The 19145-nt window shown below is 34.5% G+C and overlaps 1 protein-coding gene across 3 annotated transcripts; it reads right to left on the minus strand.

Moving 5' to 3' along the window:
- Positions 1–2467: 2467 nt before the first annotated feature.
- LOC127851554 (uncharacterized) lies at positions 2468–11741 on the minus strand. 3 transcript variants are annotated; one of them, XM_052385383.1, is made up of 9 exons: positions 11653–11741; positions 10593–10733; positions 10234–10333; positions 8205–8347; positions 7432–7578; positions 6677–6875; positions 6226–6306; positions 5562–5734; positions 2468–5309 (listed from the first exon to the last, which is right to left on the minus strand). In XM_052385383.1, exons 2-9 carry the CDS (start codon positions 10671–10673, stop codon positions 3582–3584), a joined length of 2652 nt encoding a protein of 883 aa, XP_052241343.1. In that variant the 5' UTR covers positions 10674–10733; positions 11653–11741; the 3' UTR covers positions 2468–3581. The 3 variants fall into 3 exon arrangements, with proteins under 3 accessions (XP_052241343.1, XP_052241345.1, XP_052241344.1); XM_052385385.1 differs by lacking the exon at positions 11653–11741 and adding an exon at positions 8740–9602 and having other exon boundaries at positions 10593–10629; XM_052385384.1 differs by lacking the exon at positions 11653–11741 and adding an exon at positions 8543–9602 and having other exon boundaries at positions 10593–10629.
- Positions 11742–19145: the final 7404 nt, after the last annotated feature.

Raw genomic sequence — 19145 nt, forward strand, 5'->3', positions numbered from 1 at the left:
AATTCGCTTTCATAACAATATAAAAAAGGTCAGCTATAAGTGGCGCACAATTAGTACCCATAGGAACGCCAATAATTTGTTTAAATATTTTACCATTAAATTCAACAAACAAGTTATCCAAAAGAAAAGTAAGTGCTGCACAAAAGTCAAGACCAGTCCAAATGATGTAATTATCTAATATCTGATTAGTAAAAAAAGCTGTTTTAGTGTTTAAAGCTAGATACAAACATTTCTCTCTAGCAAAAGTTTTTTCAATCAAAGAAACAAGTTTGGATTTTATTAAAGCGTGAGGAAGCGTTGTATATTGTGTCGGAAAATCATAAGTACTTACCTGTGACACCTTATATTTTTTATTTTCAATTTTATCAATAACTTCTTAGGTGTTTTTTATTGACCAAAATAGGTTAATATTACTATTTTCATAAACTTTATTACAAAATTTAGCTATATGATATCTAATAGCACTCAATGCAGATGTAAGATACACTGATAATTGTTTGGTGGTACAAGACACTGAATTAGCGATAAAACGACTTTTATATGGCGTCTTATGTAATTTAGGTATCCAGTAAAGTGATGGCAATTTCTTGTCAGTAATATTGACTATTACATTTAACTTTATGCATTGGGCAATATGGTCGGTAATAATTTCATTAGGTTGCTTCAAGACTTAAAAAAAGTTCAGAATCACATGTAGAAACTAATAATAATTTTGTAAAGCATGTATGTCCCCCATAAAATGCGATTATATCCTTACAACCCTTGAATATGAAAATACAAAGTTTAGAATGTGACATTGGCCTTGTCTTATATTAATTATAGACATAGCTCTTACCAAGGTTTACATAAAAGTGTCAAAAGGAACTTGATTTATCACGCATACACGATTTTCATATTATAGAAATACATTTAAATGCGACCCTGTGGCCTTGACCTGTTGATTATTAACACGACGCAGATGCAAGGGTTTGTCTTGTCATGAAGAAAAACTATGTGAAAACTGATAGTCAAACATAATTTAAGATATCTATCATACAAGTCTGTATTTTTCTTCATATAAAGGCAAAGGGGTAAACATAAGTTAAGATGGCACTCGGAAATGGTTGTCACACAAGGACAATATTAATCTGACCTTGACCTTTTCGATCATAAAAAAATATTGGAAGTTTGATGGATTGACAGATTAAATCATTTAATTGTTAAGATCCGGACAAAATCTAATGTCAAAGACTAAATTACTGAATACGACATTAAAAACATTAGTATGCCATTATCATTTATGACCATTTTGATCTTTGAACTCTTGTATTCTTTTGCATGACACGCCACCCAATGACTGTGAACAAAATTAATGTACAGAGTCATTTTAAAATCTCACAATGAATGACATAAATATTTAAGCTCATTTATGACCTTTTTTGACTTTTGAACTCCAAGTGTGACCTTGACCTTGGAGTTATCGACGTAATTCTTTCGCATCACACACCGTCCAATGATTGTGAACAAATGTACCGAGAAATTGTAAAATCTCAAAGTAATGACATAGTTATTGTCCGGACAAGATCATTTATGGCCATTTTCGACCTTTGAACTCAAAGTGTGACCTTGACCTTGGGGATAACCACGTAATTTTTTCGTATTACACACAGTCCAATTATTGTGAACACATGTACCGAGTAATTTTAAAATCTCACAATGAATGACATAGTTATGGCCCGGACAATATCATTTATGGCCATTTTTGACCTTGACCATTTTTGAACTCAAAGTGTGACCTTGACGTTGCAGATATCGACGTAATTCTTTCGCATGACACACCGTCCAATGATAAAGAACAAATGTGCCAAATGATTTTAAAATTCTACAATAAACGACAAATATATGGCCCGGACAAGCTCATTTATGGCCATTTTGACCTTTGAACTCAAATTGTGTCCTTGACCTTGGAGATATCGACGTTATTATATGGCATAACACACCATCCATTAAACAAATGTGCCAAATGGTTTTAAAGTCTCAAAATAAATGACAGTTAAAAAGTTATGGCCCGTACAAGCTCATTTATGGCCATTTTGACCTTTGAACTCCAAGTTTGACCTTGACCCTGGAGATATCGACGTACGTTTTTCGCATGACACACCGTCCCATAATGGTGAACGTATGTACTAAATCATTTTAAAATTTAACGATAAATGACATAGTTAGGGTCCGAACAAACTTTCGGTTTAAAACGCAAAAAGTGACCACGTGACCTAGTTTTTGACCCAGCATGACCCATATTCAAACTTCACCTAGACATAATCTAGATACAACTTTTGATCAAGTTTGGTGAAGATCGGATGAAATGTTCGGGATAGACAGACCGACCGACCGACAGACCGACCAACAAAGTGACATATACAGCCCCCATTACCAATTATAACACGCAAGTTCATACAAGGAATAGAAAATTTAACAAACACGTACCTTCCACAAAAATATTTGTTTATTAGTAAGTGTTTTTCCAGGACTAATAGGATGTCAGTTTGAGTGGTATTGAAAAAGCACAAATTGTCAGAATGCTTTTTCTACATAACACAAGCTTGCATAAACAGTGTCTATGCCATACTTAACTCAAACATCATTAACGATTTAGTCGATAATGAATTAACAAAAACAGTTCAATCAATCGTGTGACACTTCCAACGCGCCTAATTTATTTACAACTTTGTTACACTTGAAGCGAATTGGAGCAAAACCATCAATAAGGACTTAACAAACACTTCCGAGTCATCAAAAAATTCGACCCTCGCGAATTAGAGTCAAAAGACAAAACAAAAACATGAGTATAAAGAAAAAAATCAAGCCAAGCGAGTTCGAACAAAAGAGAGTCGAATGTATGTTAAAATTGCAAATATTTAAATGCTTAAAAAACAATTATCTGAGGTAACTTGATAAAATATTTTTATTGGAACAGACACTAAATTTGCCAGTGAACGTGACAAAATGTAAGATCTTAGTTTTGTGGTCAAAATAACAAGTAACACAAATGGTTTGATTTATAGGCTATAAGATATTTATTAAGTTCGATTAATGTACATATTCTGCTAATTATATTGTTACAACAAACTAACTGTCGGTATGAAAGACCAAAATAGTTAAAGGTTACCGTATTGTATTCAACCCTATGTCATATCAAAATAACGTACACATTGATCCAATGAAATGTTCAGGTTGCTCACATTGAATGAATCACTGTATCTTTAAGTGAATGCTCTTAATGCATCCGTTTATTACTTTTGATAGGATCACAGAGAAGACCATATTATAATAAAAACATTCATATGTTAGACAAACAATATTCTGTAGGTAAACATGGCATAATACACACCATGATAACTCCTTCTCGTAAATATAACAGTATTAGGCATATTCAATATACTACATAATTATATTATATACTGCATGCCATACTTTTATAACTCAAGTTTATTTGAAAAGAATGCGATATAATTTATAAACAAATGTTTCAATATTATACTGCCAAGATATAGCACGTTTCACATACATTAACGTAAATGATCATATTCATGTTTTCCATGTTAAGTCAACATCACCACAATCTTAGTTGGCCAGTGTATCAGATTGTACTCGTCCATGCCAGAAGACATATATCTTCGTAGTTCTTCTCTCTTTGAAGTGCATATCTTCGTTCCGTTTGCATCTCCTAGCATGTGATACACATGCGCAAGCCAACCGTACCCTCCTGGTTGATTAACGCGGTTCACGGTTGAACCTGCGACCTCCAGCACTTCTTTGAACATTTCTGTTTGCAGCTGCTTTTTGTACAATGAAAATATCCCGGCGTATACTTCTAGCATTGTTTCGTCTGAAAAGTATGAACCGCCTTCGCCGTTCATAAACTCTTGGTACCGTTCATGGCATCTGTATAACACAGGCAGCGCATCGGAAACCCTATCAACAAACACTAAAAACGCAGCGTAATCGCGACAAAATTTGTCGAACTGGTATTTCCACGATTCCGGAACTTCTGATGACGCGTAGAATCCTGCAACATCCTTTTCAATAATTTCATCTATTCGTTGCAATGCTCGATCATCTAAAATCAGTCGTATAAGGGGTCTCGACAACTGACCTTGCAGTTGCTTATCGACGAAAGTTGCGAACCATACCGACTCAAATACATCTAGGCCATTGAAGCACCCTTGGATAAAGTTTTCAAATGACATGGCGTCTTCACACGTTGCAACAGACAAACGGGCTTGAAATGCTTCATTTAATTCCTCTAATGCGGTTATATATTGTGCGCTTTTAACGGAGCGCTTAGCAATAACTATCATGCACGGTATTAAAGTGTTAAGGGTGGTCACCTTTGTGCTTTTAAAATTAAGCGCGTCTGCACATACCCTTTCAAAGACAGATTCTGTTTCTGGTGACAGAGACACCATGAAATTATCAATCATTTGTCGAAACACAACTACTGGTTCTGAACGCATGTTTCCCAAGATCTCCATCACTACATTCGTTCTTTCTTCGTTCAAGTTTTCAATCAGGTTCCATGACGGTATAAAATAACTGGGAAGGCATCGTGATTTGAAGTACAGAATCATATTATCGATTATTAACATTATGCAAGAAGCGCGATGGTTTTGCCATACATCTGAAGGAAAGCGTTCGCAGCAATACAAAAATGGGTTGACCAGCCAATCCAATTTAAAGTCTTCAAGATGGTTTAACCCCTCAAAACACATGCCGAATACAATCAGAAAACAATACTTTTGATTTTCTGAAATGGCTTTTTGAAACAGGTTAGTTACTGCGTCAACAAAACAAAACGTCCACTCTTTTTCTGGATCCACGCTGTTTTCGTGTGCTTCGGGAATCAAATGGCATCCCTTGGAACATATGTCATGGACAATTTCGTCAGATGGCCAACCTGCATACCTTACTCTGCTTATCCATTCTGATGCTTCTTGAGGCCAAATTGGCCAATGGACGACAAAGACTGCACAAATCTTGCCGCCATTGGGTGTATGTATGACGGAGTTGTATGCGTTATAACTACTTGGTCGTACATGTTTATTGGAACAATATACCTGTGTATAACCCACGCAGCACAGTGTACCATGTCCTATAAGACTCCAGTGGTCCAATGAATCATCCATCTTGCAGACATAAAATATGTTTAAATCTATCATGTTGAATGTGCTGCTAGGGTTTGGTGAGTTGAAACAAAGGTCCGGATGGAATACTCCATAGCCAATGCATCCACCAATCATTGGTTGATATCTGGGGTCATTCTGTATTCTCTAAATAGAGTTTACATATATCATTATATGTGGTTCCTAAGAAAAAACATTATTGTCCCCATAAATAAATATAATCTGATTATCGTTTTTTTGATAATTGTTTCAATTAATGTCCTCCACAACCTTACTAAGCGAGTCATTTGGTAGCTTTCGAGTTTACTTTCAAATTGAACGTTTCAAAACAATGTAAATTACAAATACGTCTGTTTCTTAAAAAACGCAAAAAAACACTTTACCTTAAACATATCATACCTTATTGGCTATTTCCGTCCAGTATTGTAAACGCTTAAATGAGTTTTCGGCCGCCTCGCTGGATACACCTCTTATTGAAAAGAGCCGTGTTATAAGAAATGATATGGAAACCATTGGCATCCTGCTGCTGCTATCCACGTGGTCTTTGATGAATAATTCCACGAGGGCTCGGTCTACAATTAAAATGATGCCCATCGTTATTTTTTAAAACATAACAGACGTATTAATATGTCTTTACATGTTTCTTATGCTTACATCATAGAGAACTATCTGGGATCAAACGAGACAATTAAATCTATGGGTAATCTTTAGGTTATATTGTCCGTAATTAGAATGATAAATCGCTTGTATTTTGTTTTAATATTTGCAAAATTTTAAAGAAGTGTCGATATGTGTTGACCAGTCTTAAAAGGATTTGCAGTGTCGTAAAGTATTCAGCATGTATTCGTATTTTCACTGGCTGTTTTCAAGGATTATATGCCTTTATATTCACGGTATTTGTAATTGTGTAAGGTAGACCATACTATGATAGTACCATAATAAAACAGCCTCGTTTCTGTATATCAAAAAAGGAAAGATTTACCTTTTCAGACTAAGGAGACCACGTGTTTTTATAAAGTACTAAAAACCATAACCTTTTTATGAAACAATCGACATATATTACCTTCTTCGCTTAACTCCAGTTTCTCTGTCGCCATTGTGGTTTGGTCATCGCATTTAGACACCACATCGTCTACAGCCATGTCTTTAATAAGAATATATAGACCACTTAGTTTAATGAGAAATTTATACCACCAACATTGCACTGGAGTCAATAATGTCAAAATTGTTGTCTTCGTTTTAGGATTTTATAATTCGTTTTAAATGTTTGTGCCAATGTCAGTGTTTTGAAAAAGTATTTTCTGTTTTTACAGTTATTTGTGTGCGATCGCTTCTTAGATCATTTAAGAGTTTGGTGATTAACGAACACAACTAATACAATATGATATCGCAAGCAAATCAATGGCTAATCAATAGTTGTATCTGGATAAGCTCTTATGTCAACAAAATTCAATATTTCATTAAACAGCGTAGTACTCCACGGAAGAATATGGTTGAACTCATTGCATACGTACCTCCACGTCTAAGGCTGGTATAATGGCTTTCCCCCACTAGTCCCAAAATGACTTCACGTCTTCCGTCTTGTTTTTCTGATGGCTCTAATGTCGTCCATGAGCATGATTTGCCGTGAGCATTGAGAATTTTAATAATGCACCCAGTAGCGTTGGCCACTGCTCGTAAAACCACGTGATCACCCCACTCGCCGTCTTTTATCTGAATTCGTTTAAATACTTTTTTATAATAATATGATATAGGCAAAATGCTATATCGCGCATTGCACACCAGAAGTGGCATTTATCACATGCGATAAGTAACCTCTGATTTAGAATCCGAGTTATTTACATTTTATGTTGTACGCCGAATATTCTTGTGACGTGCTTGTTGATGCCGTCAAGTTGTTCTGTTCTGTTTATCTTATACTTCTCTTCTAACAAAATATGAAGCGACCAAAACCTTCAACACCTTCTACTGTTCAAACGTATAGAATGTGATTGCATCTATTAGCCTTAATGTAAGACTATAGAAACCCATGTTATCGTGGAATTGATATGATATTATCGGTTGAAAAGAAAACGAAGAACGTCAAGAATTCGTTTACGTTCTTCGATTCTATATGCACATATTCCCACAAAAATACTTTTTCATTGAGCTCATAATGATTATTGACTTATAGATTCACAGCAAAAAGAATAAAGCTATTGTTTATAACTTATGACTTATTCGAAAATTCCGTGGCTGAAAAAAAGAAATCAAGAATATTTATTGATACCATTCTCTGAAGATACGAGGCCCAGTTCTCCTCCATGAAAGCTTGAAAATGAGTGTTGCTGTCATCAGAACAGTACGGGTGATCTTGCAACCAGGTGACGGCCTTTTCCCGTAATGTTCTTGCAGTGTAGGACATGTCGTTTAATGCCTGAAATGGATTTTTTTAACATTTGTGATTTTTTTTTGTATTTATTGGATCTGCTTACTTACATTCTATACAAAACATTGATTTCATGTGTGTTAAATAACAAAAGTTAATTATTGGGTCCCTAGTCATCAACCCATTTTCTGGGGTCGCCTTGGCCCCGGGTGTTTCCTTAGTGTTCTTAATATTTTACCAAAATACATTAAAACTGATTCTACCCTGCCAACATATTAGATGTTATTTAAACAAAAAATAATAATTGAAATCGAGACAAAAATAAATCATTTTAAACTAACCCTATTTTAGAATTAAGAACATAAACTGTATTTATTCAATAGAATTTATCAATTATAATTGGTTAAAACCTATAATGTTTCCAATGTGCAGTCGTAGATTATTATTTTTTCTTACGCCTGATTTCTAAACTTGAGTAGGTGAGTACAGACAATTAAACTATTTGAAATTACCCCTTCATAGATAATGGCGTTAGAACTACAATAACAAAACTGAACGTTTCTAGTTATATTGAAAGTACGGACATACATATTTATAAGTATTTTTTCACGTGCTTATGTAGCACTTTAAATTGGCTTAACTGCTCTGACATTTAATAGTTTGTAACATCACACCTGTAGTTGATCGCAGACAGCAGTGAACATGCAATTGCCGTCTGGTGGTACATCGTTAACTTCCAGTCCTTGTTTGCGAGCCTCGTGCATCAAACCTTGAATGGACTGGACATAATCGCCCTGACAATCTGGATTGCTACATGCTACCAGATGAAACGGGAATTAATGATGGTTATATATCTATTGGAACGATCTTATATATTTACGTTCATAAATTAAACTTCACCATTTTATTTTTACTAATTACTTAATACAACACCATAACTAAAGTTATTAGCAGTTTTATCATATACATTATCCCCAATCAATTGTGCAAATCGAAATATATATGTTTTTACCAAAGCATTTAATCTTGTTGGACGACTGCATTTTTCTCAGTCTGTCAAATGCTCGCGCAGACAGTTTTATTGTCTTCATGCTTTTTAACAGTGTTGCTGTCCGTCTTAATTTCGGGTCCATCTACCTCAACAGGTTCATTTGACATCTCTAAATTTAAAGTATCACGCTATTCATGATGCTCATCGTTTTTACGAACCTGCTTAGGGGGTTCATCATCAAAGTGCGCCCAACGGTCATCGTTATTGTGGTATGTTCCTTCGGGCAATCTGCGTCTTTGAATGAAAGACAAAATGTTCTCTTGCCTCTGTTTCTCATGTGCAATTTGTAATTCCTTTTCATTAAAAGCTTTAGACAATAGCAAAGCAAGGGGAATGTCGTCAAAAGCTGGTATTGCCTCCATATCCAAGCCATCATTATTGAATAAATCCGTTTCAACCTCGGGTTCATCATAGCGCCAAAGGCCATCACTTGACATGTTTTGATGACCACGAGTTGTTTTCATTTGAGCGAGTTCAATTAAATTTTTCGCTACAAGATCGTCGTAATCTAGACGTTCGGGAAAACCAATTTTTTTCGTTGACTCATCGACCCGGGAATGTCCTATATGTAACTCTGAATTCACCCCTTTGTTTGCTATCATTTGAACATTTTCCGAAGCTGATTGTGATTCAAATTTTCTAGTTTTGAATATTGATGTTGATGCAACCTGTTTGGTTTCCCAATTTGACTGCGATGTTAGTTTTCTATTTCCTGCATTGAATTCATCAACACGAAAAGTTGATTTTGGCGCGATCCGTTTATCAGTCATAATTGGTGTGAAATTTCTATTATGAAGACTTGTGGTTGTTAATTTAACAGGAGATCCATTTAGCGGAACATACGTATTTAAGGGCGAAGTCACACGTGAATTTGAGATATATTTGTATTCCGTTTGTAGATTGCACTTGTCAGACGTTTTGTTATTGTCTTTTTTTAATGCTAGAGTGACTAAGTCACTTTGCTCAAGAAGTTTTTCACTGGCATTGCTTGCTTCATGGGATGTGGTGGTTATTGATTTCTCTAGAGTGTAAAGACGAATAATGTAGGACTAATAGGAAATTAAAAAATAAAAAACACTTAAAGACCGAAGAGTGTGGTAAAAGCCGAATCGAAGGATACAATAATGAAGACCAAATACCTGATAAGTCTAAAATTCCTTCTAAAATTGAATAAAAATCTCTAACATCCTAACAAATGTTTAAACATACTTATTCATAATCACATTTTTTTATCCAGTAATATAACCATACGCTTCACAAAACGACTGAGCATTCGCTTGTGATTACGAGTAAACAATTTAATATGTATGTATAATGTTTTTGTTTTGCACTGTGTTGATTCCGAGAATGAAACATGATTCTGTTTCGACCGGGCTACTCGTGCGAAACGGCGGACTCAACTGTTATTTTTTGGAAATATAAGCGTATGAGTTTTATTGAAAAGAAGTTTATTAAATTGTTTGTGGAATATGGCTATTAGTAAACCGAACATTTGGCGATAAATAGCAAACAAACGTGGCTGCGCTGACGGAATGCTCGTTTCTCGCACTTACAGTGTATGTGTGCAAACTAAAATGTCTATCGGAATTTTTGATTAATATATTAGAATATGAAACGCAACATGTGAACGAATGATCGCTGATTATTCTTACTAAGTTTGATCAGACGCTGACACACACAGGACCTGCGTACTTGCCGAGAAACCGTCAGTTCGAGTTTGGACTTCAGCGCGCAGCAACTTGCACAGAAAACCTGGTAAATAAATTGGTATAGACATTCAAACCTTCAGTTTGCATGATATCCTAACATTACAAACAGATATCAATATATCTGACTAGTGTTTGGATAAATAAACGCGATTTATCAATGCAAAACGATAAAATAAAAAACACACGTTTACGCATTTATATTAATTATTACTATACATTCGGGCAACGATTGTTTTTAAAATGGATATGCCACCACATATGAACAAAACATATTTATCTAGTAAACAAAAATGTATGTTTACCTTTTCACATATTGTGCAAGGATTGCCCTCTTCTCTCTTTCCAAATTTTGCTGCGCATGCGCAGCACGTAGTGGAATTCATAGTGGATTGTTGACGATCAATTTAACCCATTCCACAGTGTATTGACCGCAATGTTCAAATCTAAAAGCATAAATAAATTTTAAATATGTATAGAAAACTTCTGTCATACTTATTCCACATGAAATTAAAAACATTATTTATTTCCTAACTGTGTTTCGTATTTCTTTATCGGTGTCTGTCAGTCGTCGTCAGTCGTCGTTTTCAAATGATGATGAGATGAAAAACATTTGCAAAAGACTCAACAAATTGTTTTGTCCATTTTACCCTGTTATTTCGTTTACCGGCATAACAAAATAATGCATGAGCATTTCTTTTTTAATTAAGACATTGTTGCTAATAAACATCCGCCTTGTGGAAAGCTGACAACATGATGCATGTACATACGCTTATAGCGAATACTTGACACGTCAAGTGAAACCTTAATATGAAATTTGAGATTGTCATTTACAAATGCTTACAAGATACTTCTTACATTTCCTTCACTGAATTCGTTTTCTTTTCAAACAAACGCGTAAATAAGAGAAAACCAGATATTCCTAAGTCACACTTTAGTTTTAAAAAATGACGTATGTATGTGTATCTTTTGCAACATTAAAAAATAGCGTATTTTAAGGCTCGGTTTCGACATAAAAATACGTGTTAGTTGAAGTTATCGACCAAATATTTAATAAATATAATAAATAATTAATAGACGCACTTGTAATAGCATGTACTCTTCTTTATACAAATTTAAATAGATATCATACTATTGATATATTTATATGCAACAACTTAAATTGTAACCGACAAATGTAAACTTTATCGTCTATTTTGAAAGTAGATTTAGTTAACCTTTGAAACGATAAATAATTTTACGTTATCTGATATGTATTTGGAATAAAATTTATACATTCAATTTATAAGTGTTTATTTGAATTTAATTTTAAGTACAAAATTAATAAAGATAACAATAGTTCAATATTTAGCAAACGTGTTTTACCTTTAAACGACTGTCTATCTCAAAGTTCTTTTTGAAATCGAAAGAAGACGGATTGGGAATACCGACGGTTATTTGCTACATATACATGCGCCATGTACAACCGCAAATTAAATCGACATAAACCCTACTGTAAACGAAGTATTTGTATCATGAAGATTGCCTCCACATATTTGACATGTATGTCGTTTTGCGGCTAAAATAGACTTGCTCAAATATATAGCTGAACAACAATAATTAACTGTTTATTGTATAACTGAATATATATTCTGTACACATATAAATCGCCTGATTTGTTCTTTTGTTATTTACTCATCAGTATTAAAGATATTTAGTTTTAGTTGAAAAACACGTTTCCCATGTAAGCAGGTTTACAAGTTCCTATACTTTTTTCCAGTAACCAGTAACGTTTTAATTTTTCAACCTAACATTTTTTACACAGAAATATATAATATATTATATATATATATAAAGAATAGTCCGATGATGATGAACAACTTCTTCTTCTTCTGGTGGGGACCGGATCGGACCGGACAGATTACCGGACCGCACCGTACCGGTCCTCAGTGACCGGTTTATATATATATATATATATATATATATATATATATATATATATATATATATTTCTGTGTAAATGTTAGGTTGAAAACTGTAAAAAATTACACACCACTTTCTCGTGCATCGAGTAAAGCTTTTACCTACCGTATGTGTGTCGTTTATGCGATAAGGTATGAAATTATCAAGCTAGTAATTATCCATACGTACTTGAGCGCATCGTATCATTGCTAGTTTGACCATTGCGTTGACGGCAGTAACGGAAACAAAATGGACTTCAATCTTGTATATGATACAAACAATATTAATTTAGATGTTATAAACGTGATGTCCTGTATATTAAACATAATGCCACCAATGATCGCCAAACTATTTGTGCTGCATATGTGTGCTATTTGTATAATTAAAGAACCATTGTTATTTAGCACATACATGTGGCGATTATAAAAATAAAAGTCGTAGTCGAAGAGTTCTTCTGTACAGCACATACGTATTTAAAACAAATGACGAAGAACGCAATTATTAGTGATGTATATATTTAATTAGTATAATAATTCATTGTTAATTAGTTATGCTTACAACATCCATATCAAGTAAGCAGATGAGAAAAGTTTTTTAGAACAATTATAATGTCAGAATTTAATATAAGTGTTTGCTTCTAGAAATAAATGAAGAGAAGCAAACAGTTGGTACTTTTTTGAACGTCAAATTAAGTAATCGCCATACATCATTATTTAAAAGAATGACGGAGAGCATAAATACTGTATGTGGACATTCGTCATTAATACTTAAGTTATTCATGCATATGAAAAAGTAAATTAGGCAGTTTACGGTATATTCGTTTGCATAATGAGGATGCACCTATGTTTCGGGTCAACCAGAATTTATTTAGCGTGCTAAAACGTCTTTTTATGCGTGTATATACACGTTGCGTATTAAGATATGGACGATAATTTTATTCTCTTGATCGATCATCTTTAGTTTATTCGAAAAAGATATGCATCTTGCCTACAAGAATGTAAACAGGAAATTTGAAACAATTTATTATCGGGAACAACTATAATGGTGCATTGATTCGAGGATGATAAGGTTATTGATGTATTCTTGACCGGTCGCTTTGCCCACCATTGACAGTTGATCAAGTCTACGACTTCACCCAGTGCCATAAAGATTGATTAAAGTCTGGTCTGAAAATTGGCAACAGACGGGATGAGATGAATGAGGAATTTTTTATAACGTTATATATATTATTTTATAAAAAGAAATGATGCAATGGGTAATAATATGATTGCAAAATTTTGCAACCAAACACAGCGTATGTGCATTCACGTTAACATTAACTCCAGATTTAAAATGCATTTTATTTTGCTCTTTTATTACAAAATAATTTGAATCCATAACTGTGAAATCGTGCTGAACACACACAATCAAATGCATGTGAAATGTATGCAAACTTCTTAATTTACTTATTACTTCAAGCAATTGCAAATAAGCAAAATTGGACATGGAACGTTTGAGCTTTGTATAAAACATGATCATATAAATTACTCACCCGTATATTCCTATTGCACCAAGTGTAGTAAAACGCGATACACATCTTATTCCAATTGAGTTTCAATTTCATCATTCTAGGTGTGTTTTTACACAAGAAAAACATATCATTAATTAAAGAAAAACAATATGGCTCGTATAAATATTCAGGAGCGCAACGGCTCAATCCGCATGTTGCAAGACGGTAAGTTATTAAGACGTGTAGGTTTATGCGTTTTACTTTTCAAATTGTTATTTTATTACGTTGTACGTGTTTGCGAATTTGACTTTTGAAGTGACGTTTTTTATTTGTTAAGTTTGATATTTTGTTGTTTTTCAATTTCAATTAAATTTTCAGGAATATCAGATATGTGTAGAATTATTCTTGGTCCAAATTTCAACACAATTCGTTCAAAAATAAGGTAGCTATATTGATATTATTATGTGATGCATTAGAAAAGTCTCCAAGTGTAGTATCAAATAGAATAGCTTTACAAAACTGGTTATATAAGATCAAAAACAGTTTGTTTAATTATACGTTTATAACGGCATACAACTGTTCTGTAGCATTCACAATTGATTACGGCTGTTGTTCGAAACCGTGCAAACATTAATATAAAGAATTTAAAATCTAACGCTTATACGATCGGCAAATAACATCGGTTTTTATTTGACGACTTGTTTTATCATGCCTTAACATAAAACATCCATTTACACTAAACTTAGCGCCACAATACATTGCAAAATTAAAGTTTTGTTATTAACGAAGCATTGCAAAATTTAAGTTTCGTTATTAACGAGAACTTTCACACATTGTATTGATCTGCATTGAATGTAAACACTTGTTGGAATAATAGTGCACTTAACAGAAGTATGCTATCACAAACATGTATATTGTATGTAGTGGTTTTATATTTTATTCAATTTAAACATATAATGCTGTGACGATTACATTATGTTCACTGTTTAGCATACAACATGTTCTTTAATATTATAAATAAACCTGTGTGTACCTTTTGATTTGAGTGATAATGTTTCTATATCAAACTTTTTCTGCAAAGTATTTGGTGGACCTAACTTTATTTTTTTGTACACCAAATCATAATTTAGTTACCTTTAGCACGTGTTCACGTATCATTTTTACGTAAGACCCAGTTTTAAATTACACTGAATGGCAGAGAATACAAAGAGCTATACTTTCGCCAATTACAAATGCCATTCAATTACGGAAGTTTATTACAAAAGTAACAAGTGATAATGACTTTACAAAAAGGGATACATAAGAAAAAGTGGTTTGAGAAGTTCCCTTTTTCTCAATTCTTCCTCATAATAGGGTAGCAAGTTTTTCTTACACTAAAAAGCTTATCACTTATTGCCCATATGTAGTGGCCCTTCTCCAATTATTATTATGTTTAATATAATGCATTATGCATGCATGTGTAGTTGGTCGCTTGCCTTAATGTTATATGGATTTATTTTATCTATTCAAAAGTGGCCTTCATAGTGGTCTTCAAATTAAGTGGGCTAGCAGCTTTAACCTCTTTTACATGTCACAATTATGACGTTATCGGATGAATTGGGCGTCTAGTTGATTTCTTTAAAATCGAATTAATGTTAAAGTCACATTTGTGTATGTCGATAGTTCTATACAACCGTATGCTATAGTTATTGATATACATTAAATACTAGTTGTAAGTTTTGCATTCTCTTAAACTTTTTGTTTCGCGCAAATGTATTGGCATTCAACGTTCCGTCAGCATACAATTTAATGTCTCAACATCAATAACTTGATCATAACCATCTTAGGCAGATGCGTAAAATAAACATTATTATCCCCACGCATTTTGAAAAGCGTGGGGATATTGTGGTAATCTCCGGCGTCTGTCCGTCCGTCCTAACCACTATCTCCTCCTACACTATAAGCACTAGAACCTTGAAACTTACACACATGGTAGCTATGAGCATATGTGCGACCCTGCACTATTTGGAATTTTGATCGGACCCCTGGGTCAAAAGTTATGGGGGTTGGGGTGGGGCCTAGTCAGAGATTTTCCCGCGACCGCGATTTGAAAATGGCTCATAATTACTGTGTCCATTAAGATATTGTTAACATATTTGGTATGCATGTGTATCTAGACAACACCTATCCACGCGCATACAATTGTTTACCCCTGTGACCTTGACCTTAAACTTGGGGTCAGTTTTATGGTTTCGAAATCTGCGACCGCGATTAAAAAAGGCTCATAACTACTGTGTCCCTTCAGATATTGCTTTCATATTTGGTATGCATGTGAATCTAGACAACACCTATCCATGCGCACACAATTGTTTACCCTTAGGATCTTGACCTTGAACTTGGGTCAGTTTTCAGGTTTCGAAATATGCGACCGATATTCGAAAAAGGCTCATAACTACTGTGTCCCTTCAGATATTGCTTTCATATTTGGTATGCATGCGTATCTGAGCAAGACCTTTTTCATGCGCATAAAACAAATTTACCCCTGTGACTTTGACCTTGAACTTTGGCCAGTTTTCAGGTTTGAAAATCTGCGACTGCGATTGGAAAAAGGCTCATACCTGCTGTGTTCCTTCAGATATTGCTTTCATATTTGGTATGCATGTGTATCTGGACAAGACCTTTCCATGCGCATGAAACTTTTGACCACTGTGACTTTGACCTTGAACTTAGGGTCCGCGTTTAGATTTTGAAATCTATTATGTGGTTATCTCCGTCGTCTATCTGTCCGTCATGGCCACTTTCTCTACCTACACTCCTAGCACTAAAACCTTGAAACATACACACATGGTAGCTATGAGCATACCGTATGTGCCACAGTGCACTATTTTGAATTTTGATCTGACCCTTGGGTCAAAAGTTATGGGGGTTGGGGCGGGACCGGGTCAGAGATTTTCACTCATTTTTGGGGGTTAGTTTACATTAACTTCTTCATTTGTACACCCTTTTGCTTCAAATTAATACTGAACATCTCTTATGACAATACGGTCAATCCCAATTATCCATGGCCCCATTGCCAACTCTGGGGCGCCCGGGTCAAACATGCGGCGAGGGGATACGCGTCGGCCTCTGCCGCGCCATTTCTAGTCGTTAAAATGAGTTATGCGCACGACGACCCCTTTGCAAGTCACACAATACGACAAGCAACCTCCTGGGCGCAATTTAATAAAGTCCGGAACAAAAATGGCCATTTTAGATGAAACCCCACATTGAGTTGTATAGTAAAATTGTTAAGTGTTTTTGTTAAGAGACGTAATTCTGATGAAGAATCAAAATGACGCCGTGCTGGTATATTCGGGAGTTTAAAGACATTCAAGATGGCATCCGCTATTGCGGCCATTTTCAGTGGTATTAGGTTAAACATATAGATATTCTTAATATATGTGTTATAATGCAATTTTGATATTGTAATTCATGGTAAATACGAATAAAGAAATGCAAACGTGTGTTATATACAAACAGGACGATGGCGTCCAAAATGGCTGCCACAACCAGGATGGCTGTTAAAAATTAAACAATGATCATGTTCAAACGTTCTGATAAAAATAATGAATTAGGAAAAATAACTGAATTATAATTAAGAAGCTATTTATTGTTTAATAAGTGTTCGATTAAATAACTAACGATACAAAATATGTGTATGTTTGATAATACAAGAACAACATAATCCTGACTTTTTGATAAAAGTTATATTATCTCTATATTGCGTATAGTAACAGCAACGTCGTCAGAGGTATGATTTGTTTGGTGAAAATACACCGTTGTTTTTAATGTCATAACGAACATACCAATTGAAACACAACAGTACGTATTATTCAACCTTGGTTCAGCAAGGTCAAGATTAGGTCACATTTTTCAAACATCTTTGATTTAATTAGTCTAGATTAGCTTATGTTGTGAGTTGTTGTCCAGCATAGTGTGATGTTCTAATGTAAATATGAATTCAGTTCCTATATTTGTCTTTCATAACAACACATATACAAACAATACAGGTTTGTTCCCCATCTTTCGTTTCTCATCGACAAAGTTAGTAATCTAACCGGATTTGTTTTGTGTGACCATTGTTGCATTGTCATATGTCAACCTGAACCGTTTGACAAGCGCATAAAATAGTATATGGTAGTCGCGCTTAATTAAATGAGCACCGAAATGTTAAGTATGTGATATCGCTTGTACATTTTATCATTTGAAGCACATTGAGTGGAACTTAAGCAACATTTGATGATTCTGAAATGGGTAAAGTGTGCTTGACGCCTCATCATTAAGTCAACCATAATCACACTGATTCAGATATGGGAGGTCAGCATCTGAAGCCCCAAAGAGTTTGTCTTGTAATATATAATTCCTCTGTATCAGACTTTTCATGGCATGCAAAGACAATAATGTTCGCTTCCTTTAGAATTTTATCATACAAGTTGTCATATCGCCTTACTGTCTGATGGAAATGCCTCCGTTCAGCATTTTATTATCCGTACTCTAACCAATACCAAAGTGTCCAGCCAGAGTGTCGCATCCAAAAATAGCGTGAACAGGCAGCAAGTCGGTCGCGATATTTCTATGCTCTTTGGCTTTTTTCCGAATGTCTACAGAATGTTTCCTGCTTCAGAAAACATAGCATTAGGTACTGGAGCAAACGCATGCTTTGGTATATTGTAAATTTCCCTTGAACTAGCATTTAAGACAATCCCTCTTGAATACATCAGATTGGTGTCATAAACTTTGTGTATGCAACCCTAATATGCATTCTTGACATAACTGGGTTGCAACTTTTTTTAGATATTTACCCATAAAAAATATCCATCCATGAGTTTTCACATTACAAAAGCCGACATTGGATTTTACCAATATCTATATCTTGATCAACATTAGCAGACAATTAAGGCGCACGACTGGTAGGTGGTATGTTGTTAAATTTCTAGATAATCAAATGTCTTAACATTATTTTCATTGAAAACAATGTGCAACAAATTTTCTGTCACTATTCGAAAATCCCGTACATTCTGTGAATATTTCCGTCCATTTTAGAATTTGAAGACTTCATCAAATATTGACTCAAGCACTTCTTCCAATCCAATATTTACCATTAACATTCCCACTGACCCGACACATCTCATAAGGAAGGGAATACCACTGAGTATGCAAAGATTGTTTTCACTGAAGCCCTATAAAGTTGTGATCACCTGAAATTCTAAATATACTTTGATGATTATACTTTTGCATTTTTAGTGATGTCACCATCGTGACTGGAACTGCAGATTTCACATCTATATGTGGAAAATACACTACATTTATCGTGGGACTTACGGTATGCCCCTGCTCTAGGCACAACCGCGTATTATTTCGAATGTATTTAGGACATGACTCTTTGGTAAGTGTACCCAATGTCAGCTTG

Source organism: Dreissena polymorpha, chromosome 11, assembly GCF_020536995.1.
Source record: "Dreissena polymorpha isolate Duluth1 chromosome 11, UMN_Dpol_1.0, whole genome shotgun sequence".
Classification (NCBI taxonomy): Eukaryota; Metazoa; Mollusca; class Bivalvia; order Myida; family Dreissenidae; genus Dreissena; species Dreissena polymorpha.

Bases quoted from the DNA above. Each gene is read 5' to 3' on its own strand.
- LOC127851554 (XM_052385383.1), bottom strand. From the start codon at position 10,673: ATGAATTCCACTACGTGCTGCGCATGCGCAGCAAAATTTGGAAAGAGA. The intron at 8,348-10,233 runs GTAAGAATAATC...TTCATCTGGTAG, and splicing joins TCAGCGTCTGATCAAACTTA to CATGTAGCAATCCAGATTGT. The intron at 5,735-6,225 runs GTAATATATGTC...TTTTAATTGTAG, and splicing joins ACTGGAGTTAAGCGAAGAAG to ACCGAGCCCTCGTGGAATTA.